General features: G+C 43.7%; 1 protein-coding gene across 5 annotated transcripts in view; it reads left to right on the top strand.

The window, feature by feature from the left end:
* Positions 1–20532, top strand: part of cux1b (cut-like homeobox 1b) — a 64244-nt gene that overhangs the window by 5996 nt on the left and 37716 nt on the right. For all 5 annotated transcript variants that reach the window (XM_055011960.1, XM_055011959.1, XM_055011957.1 and 2 more), the window contains exons 2-4: positions 12098–12208; positions 16169–16216; positions 20369–20447. In XM_055011960.1, coding sequence (XP_054867935.1) covers positions 12098–12208; positions 16169–16216; positions 20369–20447 — 238 coding nt within the window. The remainder of the gene's footprint in view (positions 1–12097; positions 12209–16168; positions 16217–20368; positions 20448–20532) is intronic.

Below are 20532 nucleotides of genomic sequence, written 5' to 3'. Positions count from 1 at the left end.
GTTGTTTGAACAAAAGCCAAAAGATATTCATTTTGTAATATATAAAATAGAGAATATTCTCAAAAGTAAGAATCTGGACCAATGACTGCTAGGCCTTACAAGAAAGAAACATACTTAAATGATTAATCAATTATCAAAATAGGTTATTTTTGTCATTAGAGTAATTGATTTTATTTTGCAGTAGTACATTATTCTTAACTGTATTTTCCACTCTCCAGAATCACTTTACACCCCACTTGCAGTACATGAAGATTAGAGTTAAGTGTGGAAACCTAAGAAATTGTGGTGAGAATAACTTTGAATAATGACAACTTTGGTGAAAAACTGACTTAAAGCAGCTGAGGAAATCTGAGCTTTTACAAACCGTTTGATTGGTTGTTAAGGTGCAGATTTCTGATGACCTAGCAAGCAGAGCCTGGATGAGATTTACGGCGTTTTGAAGAGTTGAACAAGATGTTAACATGGAAATATAAACAGAGGCAGCGGACCAGAAAACGAAATGGAGTCTCGTTTCCACGAGGTACCACAATGTGATAATTTAGACCAACTGCAGACGGTCACACACTGGGGGCCACTGTTCGAAGCATTTTTGACAAGTTTGGCTGCGAAGTTTGAAGCTAATGCAGTGCTTCATTTTTGCTCCCCATATGTGTCCCTCTGCACATGTCTGTCGAAATTAGTTTCTGCAGCAAATACTCTGCGGCCTTCTGAGTCTGGTGAAGCTAAGCTGCTGGTGAACCACTCGCCCTGCCTAATTTTAGTGTTGTTTATCTCACTGTTATCAAGGCGTCTGGGCTAAACAGGGTCTGAGGAGCCTTATGTGCAGACCTTATCCCATGTCAACCCATGACTCCAGTATCAGTGTCCTGTTAGATCATTGACCACAGGTATTGAATTCTAATAGGCCTATTGGTGTATCCTAATGGTCCAAGTATTGAATTATGATATTGGCAAGGGCTGATGGCCTCAAGATTGAATTATGATATTGGTGTACTGCAGGCTAATGGTTCTTGGTATTGAATTATGATATTGATGCACTTTGATGCTGTAGGGATTGAATTATGATATGGCTTGCTATCTGCTAATAGCTCACTCTGTGTAATTTTCAATGTCAATCACGGCTTCAGTTGCTAGATCCATAGCTGGCCCTAAGGCTCAATCCATCAGTCACATCAGATGGGAACAGCTTTAAACCTTTAGCCTCAGATCTCACTCCGTTTTACTTTACTTTACTGTCTCCTTTTGCAGTCTCTACTGTCTTGTATATAGTCCATCCAAGCGTTTTGTCACTTGATTAATTTATTTAATCTGTAAATACATCTAGAGGTTTACTGTTTGTCTTGTTTCTCTCTTTGTCCTTTTGTTCATACAGCTATAAGAGGAAAAATTGTGGATGTTTTAATAACAAGCCAACAGCAGTTTATATGTGTTGCATTAGGTAAAGAGTTTTATTGATTGTCTGGCCTTTGGGCAGTGGTCAGTCAGTAACTGCGTGTTGATTTGGCATTTTCATACACCACCTTGTGTTACAAGGAGCCTAATGTTTAAGTAATGGAATTGTAATGGCTCTGAATCCGAGCTAATTTAATTTCTGTAAGTGTCCACACCTTGTGCAGTGTTTATGTTGAGCTCATTCCCATTTTGGTAGTTTAAAAGCAACCAGAGCTGTGATGGTCTTGCTGCCAGCTCATGGAGTAAATGGACGGCTTGCTTCTGTGTCAGCCCTCTAAAAATAACACAGACTGCTGGCTGGGCTCAGCAGAAAACTACCACCGATTATGATGATTCAACTACCCTGTATTCACAGGTGCGTGTGTGTGTTGGATGGGGGTGGGTTATGCTTAACAAATTGTTCTCAACGTTCGGTATACTCTCTACTGGTCTACTTTTAATGTTCTGTCAGAGCAAGGTAAAACTTTGCTGAAGAATTTAGCCACTATTGAGGAAGTGGCTGCTTGTGTGTATTTTTAGTTGTTGAAGTGTGATCATTGAAGAAGGAAGTCTCTCAAATTACCTGAATCAATGCTTGTGATACCAGTTTAAATTATAGTGGACATAAGATTAAGTAGGTTTAACTGATATTATTACTGCTCAGTGGTTGCCTAGTGCCTAATTAAAACTTACTTAAGGCTTGTCCATGGCTTTGTCTACCTTACCATTGGAAATTCAATACAAATGATGTCCTGTATCTGTTAAATTCATTGAACACCCTCAGACGGTACCTTAACCTCTCCCTGACCTTTGACCTGAGCAGCTGTCAGACTGGAGCCAAGGTTCAGAGGTGGTTTGACCTTGTAGACCTCCATATGACCTGGGCTGTCTGACTGGCCTAACATTCAGAGCTAACAGCTGACGACTTTACCATCTGTCTTGCCTTTAACAGGTCTAGCCTCCTTGAACTTGAACTTGTTTGGAAATGGAAAAAAGAGAAAAAAAATAGCAGCTCGAGAAAAAAGTGTCTGACAGTTTGTTCAGGCCATTTTCCTTCTTTTATGTATCTGTTTTATTTTTATAGCCAAATGACCAACTGTGAAGTGAGAAATTTGAAACTTTGGTCTTTAGTTTACCTATTTGTACCTAATTTGTGAGCACCCGCCTGAGTTGCAGGAGTCTCTGTGTGCCCCAGTTAAAAGGCGTAAAATTGGATGTACATTGCTAAGCTCTGTAGCCTGCCATCTCGTTTTTAAAAGTGAGAGTTTCCTCCTGAGGAAGGGGGGAAGGGACTATGTGTTTAGTAGACACAGGCTCATCCGCTGACTGCTGTCTGACCCTGAGTTCAGCGGTATGGTTATTAATAGGCCCAGAGGCCTCAACTTCCAGGAGGCCCTCTGATCAGCTCCAGATGTGGAATGAGAGAGGACAAATCTACGTTCGCCTATCCATGTTTCTCATGAAGCAGAAAGTAGGGAGATAGGCATTTGGTGAGACTGATAAAGAGTGAAGGAGGGAGGAAGGGAGGGACAGGAGACCTTTCCACAGCAGGAGTGTGTTTTGTGAGTCTTTGTTTTCATGTGTGTGTTTTTTCGTTTATTACACTCTCTGCCCTCAGACCAAAAGACCATAAAAACGTATGGCATCACCATGGCGACCATAATAACTACCTATAAAACAGCGTGTAAACTGTGAAATAAGACAAACAGACCAGAACAGCCCTGACTGGCTGGCTGGCTGACTGAATGGCTGCCTTCCGCCATAAAACTATTTGAGAGCCAGACTGAAGGAATGCCTCGGAGGCTGCTGTGGCTGTCACGACACATGAAAGGATTAGGCTCTGTGTTTTATCTCCTCTTTATCTGATGGTAATGGATAAGCTGAGTGTAGCCTATCATCTGACGCTTGGGCCGGGGGTTTGATGTTTTAGTAGGGTGACGGTTTGTTGAGTTGACCGCTTTGGTCTATTGATTGCTGTTTGATGGTTTTGATATGTAGGCTGTGTGGAACAGGTCAAGTCTTTTATGCAGTGAAGGCTCCAAATAGCTTTTAGCTGTCCTTCACTCCCCCCATTACTCTAGTGGTTCGTTTGATGTTTGGATCAATCAATAGAAAGAGCCTGAGCTCTTACACATGCTCCATCCTACTTCCCACTGAGCTCAATTCCTCTTGCTTCATTGTGTAGGCTTTATATCACATTCTCTCAACACAGAATAAATGATATAATTACAACCCATTACTTAGCCTAACGCAAGCTAATTATTCTGTCATTACTGTAAGGATTAGCTATGCTCATTCTCTCTTTCTCACTGTGTTTCTCTGCCTTTTCCTCTCAAAAGTCGTGCAAGCAGGGCAGAAAACTCTTACTCACGAAGGCTGAGTAAGAATAAGCCCCAAGGCATGTTCTGTTGATGTTGATCGTATAGACCATGGGTGTCAAACTCAGTCAGAAGGCTAGGCCATGGTAGGACGTAGTGACAGCATGCACTGGACACATTAAAGAGTTTAGACATAAATATATGTCTAACCTAACGGGGCATTTTGATAGATGCTTCTTATTTATGCAGAGAAATTAGCATGCTGCTTTTATAGGCTGTGGCACAACTCATGCTGATGTGTCATCGGGCGTCTAGAAAATTACTGGATACAGCAGATAGACGAAGCTAAATTAAAATGTGGAAAAAGGGCATCGTGCAGAGCAGGGATTTAATGTACCAGAGGCACATGAGAGTGATGCACACCTTTTTCACTGTTCTGTAACTGTGCCAACAGCATGAAACTGCTCGTTGGCCTTATATGGCAGTCTGAGTGAATTACTACAAATCAAAGAGGCAAATCTTAACTAAATTAGAGCAATTTTGAACACTGCTCCATTGTCAAGGGTTGTAGACTTTCTAGGCCAAAAAGGCAAGTTTGCTCTTAAGTTAAGGAAGAGTTAGGTGTCTGCAACATGACATTTTTCACCTGCACCTGTGGCTGTGTCACTATCCACCGATGGTTGCTGGTAATGCATTCGATGTCATATAAACATGTAGCAGCGATGTACGTAAGTTGCCTGCAAAAATTCTTGGGCCTCAGGCATGTATATGTGCCACAGGGCCTGGAGAGCCCCACTCTTCTCTCAGACTTGATTAATCCCTATCGCCCCTCTCCATGATCGCAGTTTCCATTTTTTAGTCCGTATCTGTGCACTCATCCCCTCCCCAATCTCCTCTCACTGGCACAGAATGGCTTCCTGGCAGAATGGAGGCATTAATTCAGGGATGAGAGGTGTGATACTCTCTCCCTCTCTGTCCATGTCTCTCTGGTTCTCTCTCCCTCTGCCTCTCTCTCTCTCTATCAGTGCTGTGTTTGTAATGCGTGGCCTTTATCGTAGCTGAAACAGCTCACTACCCTCTGATCCTATCTCAGATCTCAATATCCTAGCCGTTCCACCCTGTAAACGCAGGGATGAAAAATCTTGCCCTTTCACCAATGCATTACACCCTAGCATATCACCATACCCCTCTCCTCCCATTGCACACTCCACACCACTCACCCTTTGTGACACAGGCCCCCAGCTAAATTCGAACTCTGCAAAATGAGACCAAGTGAGCTGCACTTCCTCCATGCCAGAAACCATCTTAGTCTCATTATATTTGTATTTAGGCTCAGGCCGGGCCTCTGAATCCCCTTGTCAGACAATAGGTCAGGCAAAATAATGACTAGCTCTCAGTAAGCTTCAGGAGAGTTAAGGCTTGGATGTTGGGGAGATAAAACAACAACCAGTCTCTCAGCAGAGAAACATGGATCAATACAAACGAAGCTGCGGTGTAAAAAGGCTGTTTTTGATCCAGGCTTGCGTCAGCATCACTGAGGTGAGTCTTGACAGCTCCTGTGCTGTTGGTAGATATGGATCTGTGTTCAAAAAAAGGAGCAAAATGCTCAGGGACCACAAGCGTCTCGTGGAGAATGTTAGGCTGACCCCCGCCCCCAACCACTCTGCACACAAACACAGACACACACACACACAGTTGCACAAACACACAAAAAAAAGTGTTAAGACCTCAGATGTCACAGTGAAACTATTGTGTTAGCTTGTGGTAAAGAAAACTTTGTGGCTTTCACTCCAATGGGTGAGAGGAAAAGCAAAAACGGAGATTCAGGATGTGACTTGCGTCTTCAAACCCTGTGTGGTTTGTGAAAACAGCATCTGCTGGCACATTTAAAGTTCTGCACCCCGCTATGTCAAAGGTAGGAAGGCAGACAGGCAGCCAGGATTGTAGTCTCTTATCTGTGCTGCTGTTGTGCTGTGTTTTGAGGGGGCGTGCCTGTGATCTGTGATCATGTACCGTGTCGTTGTAGCAAGCGTGGCTGTCGCTCCTGACTGAGCCGCCACCCCACGACTCCACCCCCACACAGTAGGTTTGGCATACAGAACAGTCAGCCGCATAGGAGGTACAACGCAGTGCAGGGAGATGGAGGGGGAGTTTGAAAGGTAGGCCTCGTAGATCTCAGATAAGACATCTTTCTAGACGCCTTTACTGTTTACAATCATAACCACATAACAGCCTCAGACATGTCAGAGATAAAAGGAAAGATTAGTGACTGCACTGGCAGGACAGAAAACTTTGTCTCTTAAACATCTGTGTCATGTTGCTAAGTACAGAGACTGTAAAAGGCTCCACACTTTGTAATGAACACAGGAAAGCTAATATTTATGTTAAAATATTAGCCTCTTCTGTAGTGTGACTAATATGGTGTTAATACTACGGAGAAGAAGTGGATGTATTTTTGTCTGTCTCTCTCTCTCTCTCTCTCTCTCTCCCTCCGTACGCCTGCCTTGAATTCAAGGGTGGTACTCCATTAGATTAATGTGTAAAACATGCAGTGAATGTGGAGCGGTTAACCTACAAGGTGTCTGGACAAAAGGAGTAGTGGCATGTGTGACTGCAGACTAGGTGTAAACAAAGTGTTTCTAGCAGTTACAGTCCCAGTTATTCTACAGAGAATGAGATCTGAAGTATAATCCTTGTGTGGCGTTCTCTCCTCCGTGCTCTCTCCTGGTCACCGTGGCAGCACAGACAGCAGCTGCAGATTGACTTCATACTGTGTACATAACAATAACTTTGTTGTCATTCCACCAGCCTATCTGTCTCGGCATCGTCGGAGCGTGAGGGTATAAGGAATTCCACAAAGTTTTGATACCTCAATTAAAGTGCGTCTGTCTCCTGTTATCTCATTTAGTCTGTAGTCAATATGATTGGCATAATCAGACATGCCTGATTGGGGCCTCCCATTTAATTAATCAGTCTCACTGTATCATCACCTGTGGCTCATTAGAGTAATTAGAGCGAATTAGTCAGATAGAAGGCCTCTCTCTGCCTGCAGACGAGTGGAAGGAATTTCATTAGGAGACATGAACACACATACATACACCTTAGGTCTGATGGCCATTGGTAATAGGATTTGTTTACCCGTGACTGTTATCGGTGATTAGTATTATTACCACAGTGGTAGGATGGAGAGATACTCATTTCTGTCTGGCCCAACCTCCCCTTCTAGCTGCAAAACATAGCTCATCATGCCAAATTTCCCTGGGCGAACATGTTAGCAGACTTCCTCTTTTGAAACAGAGTTCAAAAGAATGTGGAAAGACTGGGCTCCCCAAGTTACTGCAGCGGCCTGTCTGTGCATTCATGTGAGAGCACACGCGTGTGGAGCAGTGTGCAAGAGGCTTCTTGGCCAAGTCGGTGTTGAAGTCTCTCTAGGGAGTGTTGGCAATCTGTTCCAATCGTCTTTACAGCTGACCAGACGACCAAATGAACCAGGACAGGGACTGCTGCTGTGGGCCAGTCCAGCCAAGCCAAGCAGGGCTGTTACAGCAATCACACAGACATTACAGCCCACTTAATGCTCCCCTGCACACACCATATTCCATCCTCTGCGAAGCTAGACAGTGCGGTCCTAAACAGCCAGACCTACATTCAAAAATAGAGTTAATGCGAATGGTTAAATGAATTAATACACCAGTAAATTAAAGTGTTTGCAGATTTGAAAAGTGAAACATGTCAAAGTCAGGCCAAGGATAGTCAGAGAGTGTTGACCTCAGAGACTGAGCCTCAAGGCCCAAACACAGTGGACACGAAATTCTTCCTGCATTTTGTTTGGTGCTCAATGCTGCACTGCAGGTGTTCCACTGAAGTGTCAGCACAAGCAGAACAAGTAATTGCCGAGGCAGTTAATTTTATTTTTATCATTACTTCAGTACTGTCATGTAAAAATATAAACTCCCTTAATTTGCATGTTTTTGTAATTTTTTAATTAGAGCTTCTTCACTCGTGTTTTGGCTTCTTGTCAAACTAATTTGTAAGGTTTATCAAACTAGCGTGATGTCAATCATTGATGTCAAACATGATAGAAAGAAAATCCCAGTGGTATGCCAGATGGCTTGAACCCCCGTAGAGCAGCCTTATTAACAGTGTTCACCTCCAAAAGTTTGGAGCTTGATAATTTTTAACAAAAGGGCTAAGCTGACATGCTGCTAGTTGGTTCTTTTTAGTTAAAAGGAAACCTAATAGGCTCAAAATGAGAAATTTAGGATGAAATATGCAACGTTACTTGGGCATTTACCTGATCAGATGTGAAGGTTAAGCATGTTAAGGCCTTGACCACATTATTTAAGGATATTGTTCTTGATGGATGTCTTTCCTTGATGCGCACGAGGACACAAAAATTATTAGAAATGAGGACATAAGCCAGCGAAGCCAGTCTGCATCGAAACAGAAAATACCAGAGGAACATTTTGTAATTTGTTGGTTCTCATTTCTGTGGACTTTACACTGTAAATGCAAATGCAGAGGCTTCTGTGTTCTGGTAAGGTGGTGACTCAGTATCGAGTTAAATTGTAAACTTATTATGCCATTATTGTTGTCATCTTTTGAGCTCGAGGCTCAAAGCAACAGTGGACATGTTAAGATTAAGGTGTGACATACACTGAACTTAAACATGTATTCTATCAAATGCCTTGTTAACTGCACATTTTCAGTGATCTAAAATATAATTTACATGTGGATATAAAATCCAAGAAAGAAAAGAAAGAAAAATATTTATTTTGCAGGATTTCTGTACAAGGCCTAAGTCCTATTCCAAAAGTGTTTTCCAGTATTCTGCAAGCTGTGTTTGCCCTGCTGACCTCTTTGTTCAAAGTGAAACACGCCAAGGGACTACCCACTCCTTTTAGTCAGTCTCTACACACTGTTGCTGTTTGTGATCACTGTCTTGACTTGGATAGATAGTGACAGATGTAACCATTCCGGTCATTAGAAAAATGAAAGGTCTTCATCTTTCTATTTAGCCATCTATTAATCTAGCTAGCTGCTATCTTTAGTCACGGCAGTAATATAAACTGCAAAGTGGGTGCTCGCAAGGATCAGGTAGCTGGGCCGATTAGGCACTGACAGTCCTCACTGCAAAGAATTCAAACAGTTTGAATGGTTAACCAGTTATATTCCTATATCATGTTATACATGTCAAGTTATCACATAATAGGTAAACAGAGCTGCATGTTGCTGTGTCTAATATACTGATTCAGAAACTAGCCTCAGAAGAAACATAGAAGGTTAGTTTAACTCCAGTATATACTTGATCACAGAAAACATTAACGGGGAAAAGCCAATATCAGAAACTTTGCAAGTTCAAGTTAGTTTTTGGGGGGAAATACTAAAAACTAAAATGTACCTTTTAAGAAACTAATGTTTGCACCAGTGTGTTTTATGGTTGGTTGAAACAAAGAACAAAAAGAGAAAAGCACATCTCAGTTTGCTTTTAGCTTCAGTCTGCAATTTTCTAACATGTAAACTAACCACAGCTCAGTTTTATTTTGCTTAGAACCCACATTTCACAAATACTGTATTCAGCAGAGAAAATACCTAAACCTATTTGTTTAGTATTTCACTCAAGATACTTTAATATGACAACTTATCACGTGTAATAATATGTGGTTTAAAATGGCAACGATAATGGTCTCCTAATGGTCCGTAAAATTTGATGTGTGTGTGAACAACGAGCAGGCAGCAGGGATTGTGCACTTTTGAATGTTACGCTCTATCAGCAAGATGAGTGTAAAGTCTGCCTGTGTCTGCTGATGTGGGCAGAGAGTTTGCTGCATAGTCAAAACCTGACTGAGTCTGAGGGTCCTTTTTTTTTTTAACTAAGACCATGCCCATAATTACTTGCCCACTTGGCATCGAATCAATCCTCTTTCATGTGTGATGTGTTTATTTAGCTTAGCAGTGAGAATTTTTTTTTTCGGAATGGGGATTTGGTAACACATTGGGATATGTGCTGGGTATTGGAAAGGGATTGGATAGAATCAAGGGCGTTAGGGATTGGCACATGACCTCCTAAAGCAGAACGCTAGTGGAGGACTGCGGTTATTTCCGTTTTGGAGAATTTTATGTGAATCGATCGGCCCAGCTTATTGAATCCGTTTTATGTTTTCCATTACATTGTTTTGATGGGAAAAAAATCATGGAGTTTTCATGGACTCATTTGCATATCAAAAAGCATTCTGATACATTTAATAAATAATAAAGAAGACATTCTTTGCAAGGCTGGTTAGTCAGTGATATGAGCTGTTCATTTACTTTCAACCTTAAAAAGTCTAGAACACGAACAGAAGTGTATTTTCTCGCAAAAGTTGTCATGCATCTATAAACCCATAGTTCAGATAAGTGTAGAAATATGAACTCACCAAAGCGGAACAGCAGTGACTTTGATTGATGCAGACACAGTTTCAATATTTATTTTTAATGAACTTAGTCAAATATTATTCCCAAATTTGATGCACTTCAAGATCAAATACATAGACTCTGACAGTTATCCGTAGTAATTTACATTTTCAGTAATTCACACTATATCATTAAAAATTTTCAAAACATACCCCTAGTGTTTAATGGCACATCTCTGTTAATAACCACATTATCTGTGCACTTAATTCAGATAACGCTTTCAGCTGAAATTTCCCACTGAGTTGTTGTAGTTAAATGAGTTTGGTGGTGTCCCCACCAATCAGAAAAGTAAGCCTTAAGGCCTAACACATCACATTATAATCATATTGTGATTAATATCCGATGCTAGTGTCTTGAACCAACTGGGTCCTGTATTCTTGTTCCTGTATCTAATCTTTACCAATATAATAATTACACCTCTGTTCATGAACTAGAGCGTTCAGTTTTTGACAATTAATTTAACGTGATTAAAATTTATTAGGTTCCTCCTTTCATCAAGCGTTGCACAAGCTTCTGCGCACGCTCGAATTCACTAACAGATAGTGCAGCTGCTCCATGGCCATGGGCAGACAGGCTGCTACATCAACTGCTCCATGGGCAGAGAGAGCAAGATGGCATGTAAGCAAGTGAGCAGTTTTTTTTTTTATCCCCCCTCTTTTTTTCCCCAAACATCCTGTGCTACTGCGTAAAATCCATTACAGAGGACAGTCGAGCAAGTCCATTTGTTATATTTTTTTATGGTTTGTGGATAAAACGAGATCACGGCTGGTCAGGGAATTAAACTTAATGCAGATGGGGGGGGGGGGAAATCTCCTAATTAGGACTTGATCACACTATTTCTTTAGAGGGTTGTATTTTCTTGTGTGTGTGTTGGGTGTGTGTGCAATGTGGGGAGGTGGGCATGTGTGCGTGTGTGTTTTGGGACCTTGTCAGCAGACGGAGCCACAAGGGCCCCTGTGGTAATGTGTGTATTAAATGATTAGTGCGTTAGTTAGCATAACGGCCCTTCAGCAGCGTTTAATCACTCTCAGGGGTGGGCGGCCTCACAGGAGGTGGATGGGAGGCGGTGAGGGGGGGTGGGAGGGGGAGTAAAAGGGGGGAGGCGGAGTAAAGGGAGAAGAAGAGAGGTTTAAACTGAGGAGAAGGAAGTGCTGGTTGAATGAGTGAGTGGATGATCTGTAGAGAGTACAGGAAAAATGAAGGGAGGGGGGAGAAAAAAAGGAGTGAGCGTGACAGAGGGCAAGAATCCAACAGAAACATAATCCAGCAACACTCACACTCAGCAGAGAGAGATACAATCTTTACAAGGCCTGAATGTCTTGTTAATGTCAGCACTCGGCCCATCATCTGGAACAAGTCCCATAAATATCTATTAATAACAATGCAAAATGGATGTGGATAAAGGCGGGCCTTAGCTGAGCCTTGACAACACCGCTGTTGTTGATAATTGTGCTGTTGTTGTTATGTGGGGAGAGGGGCGGGGCTGCCTAGTGCAGACAGTCAATAATTGTTGTGAACTGTCTGTATAGTAGTAGTCTATTGCTACATAAGTTGTCATGCCTGACACAGTGGCAACAGATTGACTGACAGGCTGAAAGGCTGAGATATTGCTGGCGCTGGTAGCAGATCAAACTACTGGTGTTGCAGAGTTTTGCTTGGCGGGACAGTGGTGTTGTGGTTCTGGTCTCTGCTGCTGCTGCAACACACTGGCCAAGTTGAGCTGAGGCTGGTTGGGTAGTCTGCAGCACGCCAGATGGGTCAAGGAGTCTGCAGTCTAGTCAGAAAACAGCTTCTTATCCTGACTGATAACAATGATGCTGATTATAATGACAGTAATGATAAGCGTGATAAAACGTGCAGCATGTACTGACAAGAAGTTGTAATGTGTGTTACAGAAAGAACTAGACGCCACCGCCACACAGCTTGCCAACAGACAGGACGAGAGCGAACAGTCCAGGAAGAAACTAATCGACCTGAGCCGCGAGTTCAAGAAGAACACTCCAGAGGTGAGAAAATCAGATATTCACAGACACGCACCAACACACAACCACGCATACATCCCTCCCCTCCTCCCACCAATTCTTTTGACGATCACAATTTGCCTCAGTGTTTCTCAGTGTCTGCTCTTCTCTTCATAAATGTAGCCGTGATTATTTACTAAGAAAGCAGGGGAGGAGGAGACGGCGCAGAGATGCGGGCTCGGCTCCCAAAAATAGTCTCTCCATTAGTTTCCCTGAAATCCTAAAGAGACAAAACAGAAAACCCCTCAGGAGTTTGTATTATCTGACCTAGTTTTTTATGCGAGCAGAAAGTGTGGTCCGTGAGTGTGTATGTGAGAGGGAGAAAGACAGAGAGGGAGAGCGGAGAGGAGGGAGAGAAAGAAAGAAAGAGAGTGTGACAACACTACTAAGTGGGATCAGGAGGGAATTCTGTCCTGTTCCTGTGTTCCCATCACTCCTCCTGGGAATATTTGTTTCATCTCTGTTACCAAGGCAACACATTTCAAACCTCACAGTGAAAACAAAGTATTGTTGTGTTATTATTGGTAATGTCACCATGGTGAATTATTGATGGTAGTATGAATTATGTATGAATGGTGTAGACAGTGGATAGAAAATTGTCAACTCTCGGTGGAGTTGACAGTCGGCCTATTATAGTTACCACAGGATGAGGATTGTGACTATTGACTTCAGCGTGTAGCCCACCCGGTGTAGAGGGATATACACTGGAGGAAACTGTACCTGCATACAAAAGACGCTAATTTCACTTCACCCCACACATTCATCTCTAATCTCATTTCCAAGTATAACCACATAAACTAGCAACGCACACGGGGAGACAAGACAGACGCAGATGGGGAGAAACACACATGCGAAGGCAAAGCAAGCCGTGCACACAAAGGAAACATGCACAGAAGCAGAGGCACAAACACACAGAGGCAGATAGTCTAGATCACAGAACAGGACACACACATTCATCAGTGTAACAAGGCTGTGATTTAGGAAGGCTCCTCTGGCGTCTGTGTGGCCCCTGGCATCTCCCTGGTATGTGGAGGAGGAATCTGAGCCAGGCCAGACGAGCGACAGGATTCATTACAGGGCTGTAACAGGCTCAATAGGAATCAGCACTAAAACTCCGGGCGTTTGGAAGTAGAGAAGCATCAAGGCTGCCTACTAAATAGGCTGGTTCATAACGTGTGATGGCCTGCGCTTGATTAAAAATGTCCTGATCATCTTGTTTGCCGAGCTGTGTTTTGCAGCACGTGCGCAGCTGTGTGTGTGGTTGACCAGCCTATAGAGCGGGCTGTCAGCTCTCTGTGGTCCGCACCAGTCAACGGAGATCACAGTCACATCAGATCAGACTGCATTAGGCTGAGCGGGAGTCCGTCTCTGATCCATTATTCAGCAACCAGGAGACCGGCCCACGTTGACTGTGTCTAGTCTGCTGAGCTGTACTCGGCGTGAACTGCACTCATGGTCTGCATAATAACACACACACACACACACATGCACACACACACACACACACAGAGGCTTTTGTAGCATTTTGAAAGTAGTGCAAAGAAATGCAGCGTGAAAACAAAGTTTTCATAATTCATTAGGACTGACACACTGTTGAATTTTTTTTTTTGAGACTACATCTCACTGTGCTTCCTAAGTTGCCTAAATTATTCATTCAGTTCTTAATTTCCTTTTAGTTAGTCAAGACTCCTCTGCTGCACTGTTATAAAGGCAAGGGTAGGAATGGTTGTAAAATGTCCCAAAGATTGCTAGCCAGAGGCAGCGGTAGTAAAACAACTTTGTGCGTGCATTTGTGTGTGTGTGTGTGTGTGTGTGTGTGTGTGTGTGTGTGTGTGTGTGTGTGTGTGTGTGTGTGTGTGTGTGTGTGTGTGTGTGTGTGTGTGTGTGTGTGTGTGTGTGTGCGCACGCATGCACGTACACACGTTTGTGTTTAGCTGCAGGGCAGACAGACAGCGAATGGGAGTTCCATACTCCCTGGAGGATTCCTCGGGCTGGCCTGTCTGCTGTCTGCCGGCAGCTTACACACCAGCCATCCATCTCCTGCTGCCTGGGCCCCTCCACTCCCCTCACTACACACATACACACACACACACACACACACACACACACACACACACACACACACACACACACACGCAGATTGACCATGGTGTCTGTGTGCATTGTTATGTTATATGGTCATAAATCTTGGAAGTGGAGGGGGGCCAGGGGGCGGAGCACCAGAGAGTGGACCAAAGGGGTTCAGGCTGGTGTTTCTGCAGAAGGAGTAGCTTGCTGCTGCATGTCGTTAGAATGTGTTTGTTTTTGTTTGGTCACTGTGTTTTCCTGAGTTTGTGAAGGGTCACTTCAGGATTATAAAACATTAAAACTACAGTGATGTAATTTGGGAACATATTCAGCACAACTCATAATATTTGAAATCTAACTAACTCATCCCAAAAGTTCAATACCATTAATAGAGCGACTTCACACTGGTGCTTAAAAAATTATGGCTGCCTTGACTGAACTCCTCATACATGCAGCTTCTCAACAAAAGCTGAACATTATGATTTGAACAAAGGTAGTAATTATTGCGGGCCTAGTAGACTAGACTGCATTACATTATACAGAGGTTTCTTTTGCTCACTGCATATTCATCAATGGTTACATGAATCTAAAGCCACAGTGATAATAACACACTGCAAGTGTAAAATACTGAAATGAATCACAGCCAGACAGATGTTGGAGCACATTTTGCTTCCCCTGGACAAACAAAAGAAATGTAAGCAAGAATAAAACAAGAGTTATAAAAACAATTGAAAGAGGAACTGCCGTAGGTCAGCTAAAAACTGGAAGGGACTTGAATTCGGATATAAAACATTAGGGTATAACCGCAATCTAATGCAAATGTCAGAGGAGACACTTATCTCGTGGGTTTGGTGGGTGTTTTTTTTTTCATGCTTTTCCTCTGTGTGTGAGAAAGGGAGAGCAGTGAAGGGAGTGGGGGTGAGGGTGCAGGTCATTATCTCCAGTAGGGGAATATTGAATTGGCCCAGACAAACAGCCACAGCGACCCCTGATGAGGTAACAATGAAGCGGGGTCACCGAGGTCATGACCTGTCCTCAGCCCCAGACAAGCGGCCTGTCTGGTCCAAAACCTGGTATTAGGCGAGCCCCAGACACTGGTCCAAGGTCAGTTTGGGATGCACGCTCCCTGCAGCCTCAGCCAGGCTTTTAGGCGGAGGCTTCTAAAAAGGCGCAGAGTCTCTTGAGCACACATCTGTCGTTGCCCTACTTCACATCTTCATTAGGCAGTTTTTTGCGAGTATGTGTGCGTCCACAAACTGTGCAAATCAAATGTTCCTGTACAGAATGTCCTATTCTGCTGTGCTTTTTACCGTACGCTCCACTTCAGTTTGTCGGGATGTAGGCTCAGCTAACAGCATGGTGATTTGCATGTTCCCCTGATACATACTCGACTGGCTATCTAATCTGAAACTGCTGACTCGTACTGGAAAGTCATGCAATGGGGCTTGGTGGATGAAAAGCATTTGCTGTGTAGTGAGACAATTTGCATTAACTGTAAGGCCTACTATGTGGCTCATTCACTCTTTGTCTTACACGCACTAGCGGTGCCCCTGGGTGGCCCAGGTGGTGCTGCACCTGTTCTTATGAGAAACGCAGTCCGCCAGAGCACCTCAGGGTACAAACCTGGCCTCCTCCCTACCCTCATGTTCATCACTCACGCACCACACTTTATTCATTGGCAGTGGCAAGAATGATCGTTTCACAGAATCACTTCTTTGATCACAACATTGCCGGCTAGTATAAAACTCTGCAGGTTTTACTGCATCTCTACATGACTGCCACATGTTCCTGTGCATTTACTGCTATTTTTGGATTAAAAATGTACCCTTGATTGTCTCGTATTTCATACTCCGTAATCTATTCTCTTTATTTTTTTAGGATTTACGGAAACAGGTTGCCCCTTTGCTTAAGAGCTTCCAAGGAGAGGTGAGTGCATTATTTTGGAATTTTTAATGACAACATGGTAGACATACATGCTCAAGTGCAGTATTCAAACAGTGTATTTTATACAGCCTATTTGACAGTCATTGACTGGTCTTGCTCTCTCTGTCTATATCCTCTCAGTGTCCTTCTCTCCTGTTTCTGCTTTCTTCTTAAACCGTCATCTCTTCTCTCTCACTTCTCTCATTCCTCTCGTCTCTCCACCATCTCCTGTGCTTTCTCTCGCCACTATCTCATTTCCCCTCTTTCCTCTCCCTCTTTTCTTCACTCTGCTCTGCTCTTGATTTTCTGTCCTATTCATGAAGTCCTGTAGCCCGAGGGTGTGTTTAAATTGCATCCTGCAAAAAAAGGCACCACAAAACCCCATCTCTAGCCAGTCACAACTCACCGAATGCTATTTCCTCAGACTTTGTATGTCTGCATGATTCGGTGGGCTATTTGTTGTTTTAAGTTGATTTGGTGAATCATGAGCCATTTTTGCTCATAGTGGCACATGTATTTTCTTTTAATTTACTGTTGTGCCCCAAGTTTTTATGTAGCTTGACCTGTAAGAGGTGACTTCTGTGTGTGTCTGCTATATCATACTCCCACTATTCCCTTCTATCTCCTCCTCCATCATTTTGGCCTATTTCCATCGTGACTCCTCCTTTCTGGCAGCCATGCATTTCCAGTTCACTCCCATATGTGAAAGTCAGAGGGTAGGAGTGGAAGTGGCTGGTTTAGACTGGGGCGTTATTTGGGGTTGGAGTGGGTGGACATTCAGCAGTATCTTTTCCCTAGCATGCACACACACACACACACACACACACACACACACACACACACACACACACACACACACACACACACACACACACACACACACACACACACACACATGCACACAAACAAAATCATCTCAATAGATAGTGACATGGCTGCTTTGCTACTGGCCATAGAATATTACAGTTTAACACTGGGTTAGTTTCCATATTCTTGTGTTAGAGCAACAACCACAGCCAGTGGTTATGTAAAAATGCTGTAATTTATAGTGGTTCCACCATGTTCTGCTGATGATCCACAGTCTATTTAGAGAATAGAAACACCAGCAGTATAATTGGGGCTTTGTCAGCTGTTTCCACCATCCTCATGTTGACACACCTCGACGGCGTGCACACCAGAACACGCTGAGACGCGTAGTGGGTGGTCGCGGAACTGAGAAAGACATTATCTTATGATTATTGAGATAATACTGTACACCCGCGCCAGTCTTAGAGCAGCCCATCAATCAGTCGACTATTCTGCACGCTTGCATGCCACAACATGAGTCGCTCTGAGAATGTGTAATTTTAGCCTGGCTTTGTTTGCTTACCCCTCAATGCTTTGATCAAGGACAAGACAGCACCAGAAACCAGAGGGTCCTGTTGAAATCCCACAGTAACTCATCCTTAAGCATTTTCCCCAGGAGCGTGACTCTTTACTAAGTGAATGTGGAACCCAGACAGAACAATAAAAAGTTTTAGCCCAGGAACTTGGAGGTCTTGGTACTCTGTTTAATCTTTGTCATTGAAAGGTGGATGCCCTCGGGTCATAATTATTACCAATAACAGTACTGTTTCCACAAGGCCTCAGTTTGGTAAACGGGTTATGCGTGTGTGTGTGTGTGTGTGTGTGTGTGCGTGTGCGTTTGTGTGTGTATGTTGCATGCTCAGTGTTCCTTGTTGGTCCATCGATCAGATAAGCTTTTCCATTATCCAAGGCTTCAGTCTCTGCTTCCCATAGCCTCCCCTTATCAGACTCCACTGGGGCCACACACACACACGCACACACACACACACACACACACACACACACACACACACACACACACACACACACACACACACACACACACGCGCACACACAGGTCAGCCTGATGCCCTTCACACACTATGGGTAAGATAGGGGAGCGAGGCGGTGCTGAGTGATGGTGGCACAAGGTGCTGACGTATGTACGTATGTGTTTGTGTGTGTGGATGTGTCAGGGATACCTTTTGCAATTGCAAGCACTTCTCATCGGTAACCTACTGATACTGGTGAGGTATCATTTGTGTCACTTCATTTGTTTTGCTTGGTCTGTGTGTGTGGGATGGGGGCAGGGGAGCATGTAATAGCAGATGTCATTGGGATTGGTTGAAAGAGCTGCAGTTTGGAACAGCAGGGTTGTATTTGCGAATCCTGGGTGGTCTTCTAATGGCTCTGGTCCTGCAGTTAACCTGCCTCTAACTGTAGGGTGTGTCCTACATTAAATGTCTATTTCCTGCCTCCCATGTTGGGCTATATAAAGCTGCTGTACCACTGACCTTGGCCCAGTCATTGTACAGTCACGCAGCTGGCTTCCTTCACTGCCATCGGCAGATCATTTTTTTGTGCTGCTTTGTGTTTGTGTGTGTGTGTTTCTTCTTTATCATGAGATTGTGTTTCTGTGGTTCTCACAATCTCTGATCAGATATACATGCAAACACATTTAGACACTGATGAACAGGTTTGGTGTTGGTGTGTGAGAGGTATTAGTACTCAGCATCAGTAATCTTCCATTAATGGCCGTGCATTTGAGGATCCTGATCGCTCAATGTCACACAGCACATGAAGAGGGTAAAGTGCATGATGCAGCATGATGTGAGAATGAGATATATTAGTGGGGTTGTGTGTATATATGTGTGTGTGTGTGTGTGTGTGTGTGTGTGTGTGTGTGTGTGTGTGTGTGTGTGTGTGTGTGTGTGTGTGTGTGTGTGTGTGTGTGTGTGTGTGTGTGTGTGTGTGTGTGTGTGTGTGTGTGTGTGTGTGTGTGTGTGGGAGGGAGAGAGAGATAGCAAGACAGGAGCCTTGTGCATGCCAGAGAGACATAGCTGTGTGACAGAGAAACATGTGAGAAAGACTGACACTGAAAAAGATTGAGGGGAGAGAAAAAACTGAGTCAGAGAACATGGAAGTGACAAGAGGGAGAATTTGAGAGAGAGAGACAGAGAAAGACACAGGGAAATAAAAGGGGGGAAAAAGAGGGAGGGGTGCTGGCACCAGCCTACTCAGGGCCAGATGTTTTGCGGCTAAAAAACTAGAGATGAATCAAAGCCATGTGAAGAGATTTATTAGGTTCCCATAGGAGCCCAGGCAGTATTACATGTAGCTCGCTCTGTTTACAGTGGCAAGAACCCCTAAACCACCCATCAACTACACTACTGGCTTGGCTGGGAATGTGAAGACTTTATATTTGGACTTATATAGGCTTTTGTCTTTATTCCTTTTCTCTCAGTGAATGTGCTGGAGGAGTTGGAAGAGAAACACAAGGCTGTTTAGTCTGAGTGCGTGAGCCAGAGTAGTCAGCTGTAGCTCTGCCCAGTACAGTAGCACCATCTGAATGTCTTTATTTGGCATCTGTTTCCCTCGATTTGGACTTGATTTCAGATGCGTTTCGCCTACTCTGTCTGCTTTTCATATTGAAGTGTGACACAGAGACTATAGTAGATCTCATTGCCTCGTGTTGCAGCATTGACAGCAGTGTAAAAGTTCCCCAGTATGACTTCAGAATTAATCTCTTATGGATCCATTCTAATGCTGTCCATTTCAATAATATCGGTGATGGAATGCATGCTGTGCCCTCTTGTGTTAATGGCTGCATCAGTAATGGATCCACACTGTATTGCTGCTAAGAGCTGACTGAATAATCTTCCCCTGCTGTGGCTGGAAAGACTGAGCCAGCTGTTTAATGATGTCAGCGTGCTGGAGGGGAAACGAACACGCACATTTGCACACAGGCACACACACACACACACACACACACATACACATACACGCACACACAGCGACCGACTGACGGACTTAGGCGCACTCACTCTAGGACAGACAGACACGGACACGCACAGGCACACGGCAAACGAAACGCATCCGTCATCGGCTGAACAGCTGAACTGACTTCACTGGAAGGAAACACCAGCGCAGTCACTGTCAAGACAGCCGTGATCGCATGCAACATACCAACGCATAGTGAGGATAGACAGATATGTAGACCACTCTTACTGTGAAATTAATGGGTCTGCCTTTGGATTGTGTTTGGACACTGAGATCTGAGGTGGCACGACTGACAATTAACCATTACGTTTTTGTTTCTCCTCCTCGCAGATCGATGCCTTGAGTAAGAGAAGTAAAGAAGCAGAGGCCGCCTTCTTGAACGTATACAAGAAAATAATCGATGTCCCAGGTAAGACTGCTTTCAATATCTGTGCTGTACGTCCGTGTAGGTGCGTTTGTCTAGACACCTACCATGTCCAAAAACATGATCAGGA

The sequence above is a fragment of the Amphiprion ocellaris genome, chromosome 7, assembly GCF_022539595.1.
Source record: "Amphiprion ocellaris isolate individual 3 ecotype Okinawa chromosome 7, ASM2253959v1, whole genome shotgun sequence".
Classification (NCBI taxonomy): Eukaryota; Metazoa; Chordata; class Actinopteri; family Pomacentridae; genus Amphiprion; species Amphiprion ocellaris.
The sequence above is the reverse complement of the archived record's forward strand: the minus strand, read 5'-3'. Positions and strand labels throughout refer to the sequence as shown.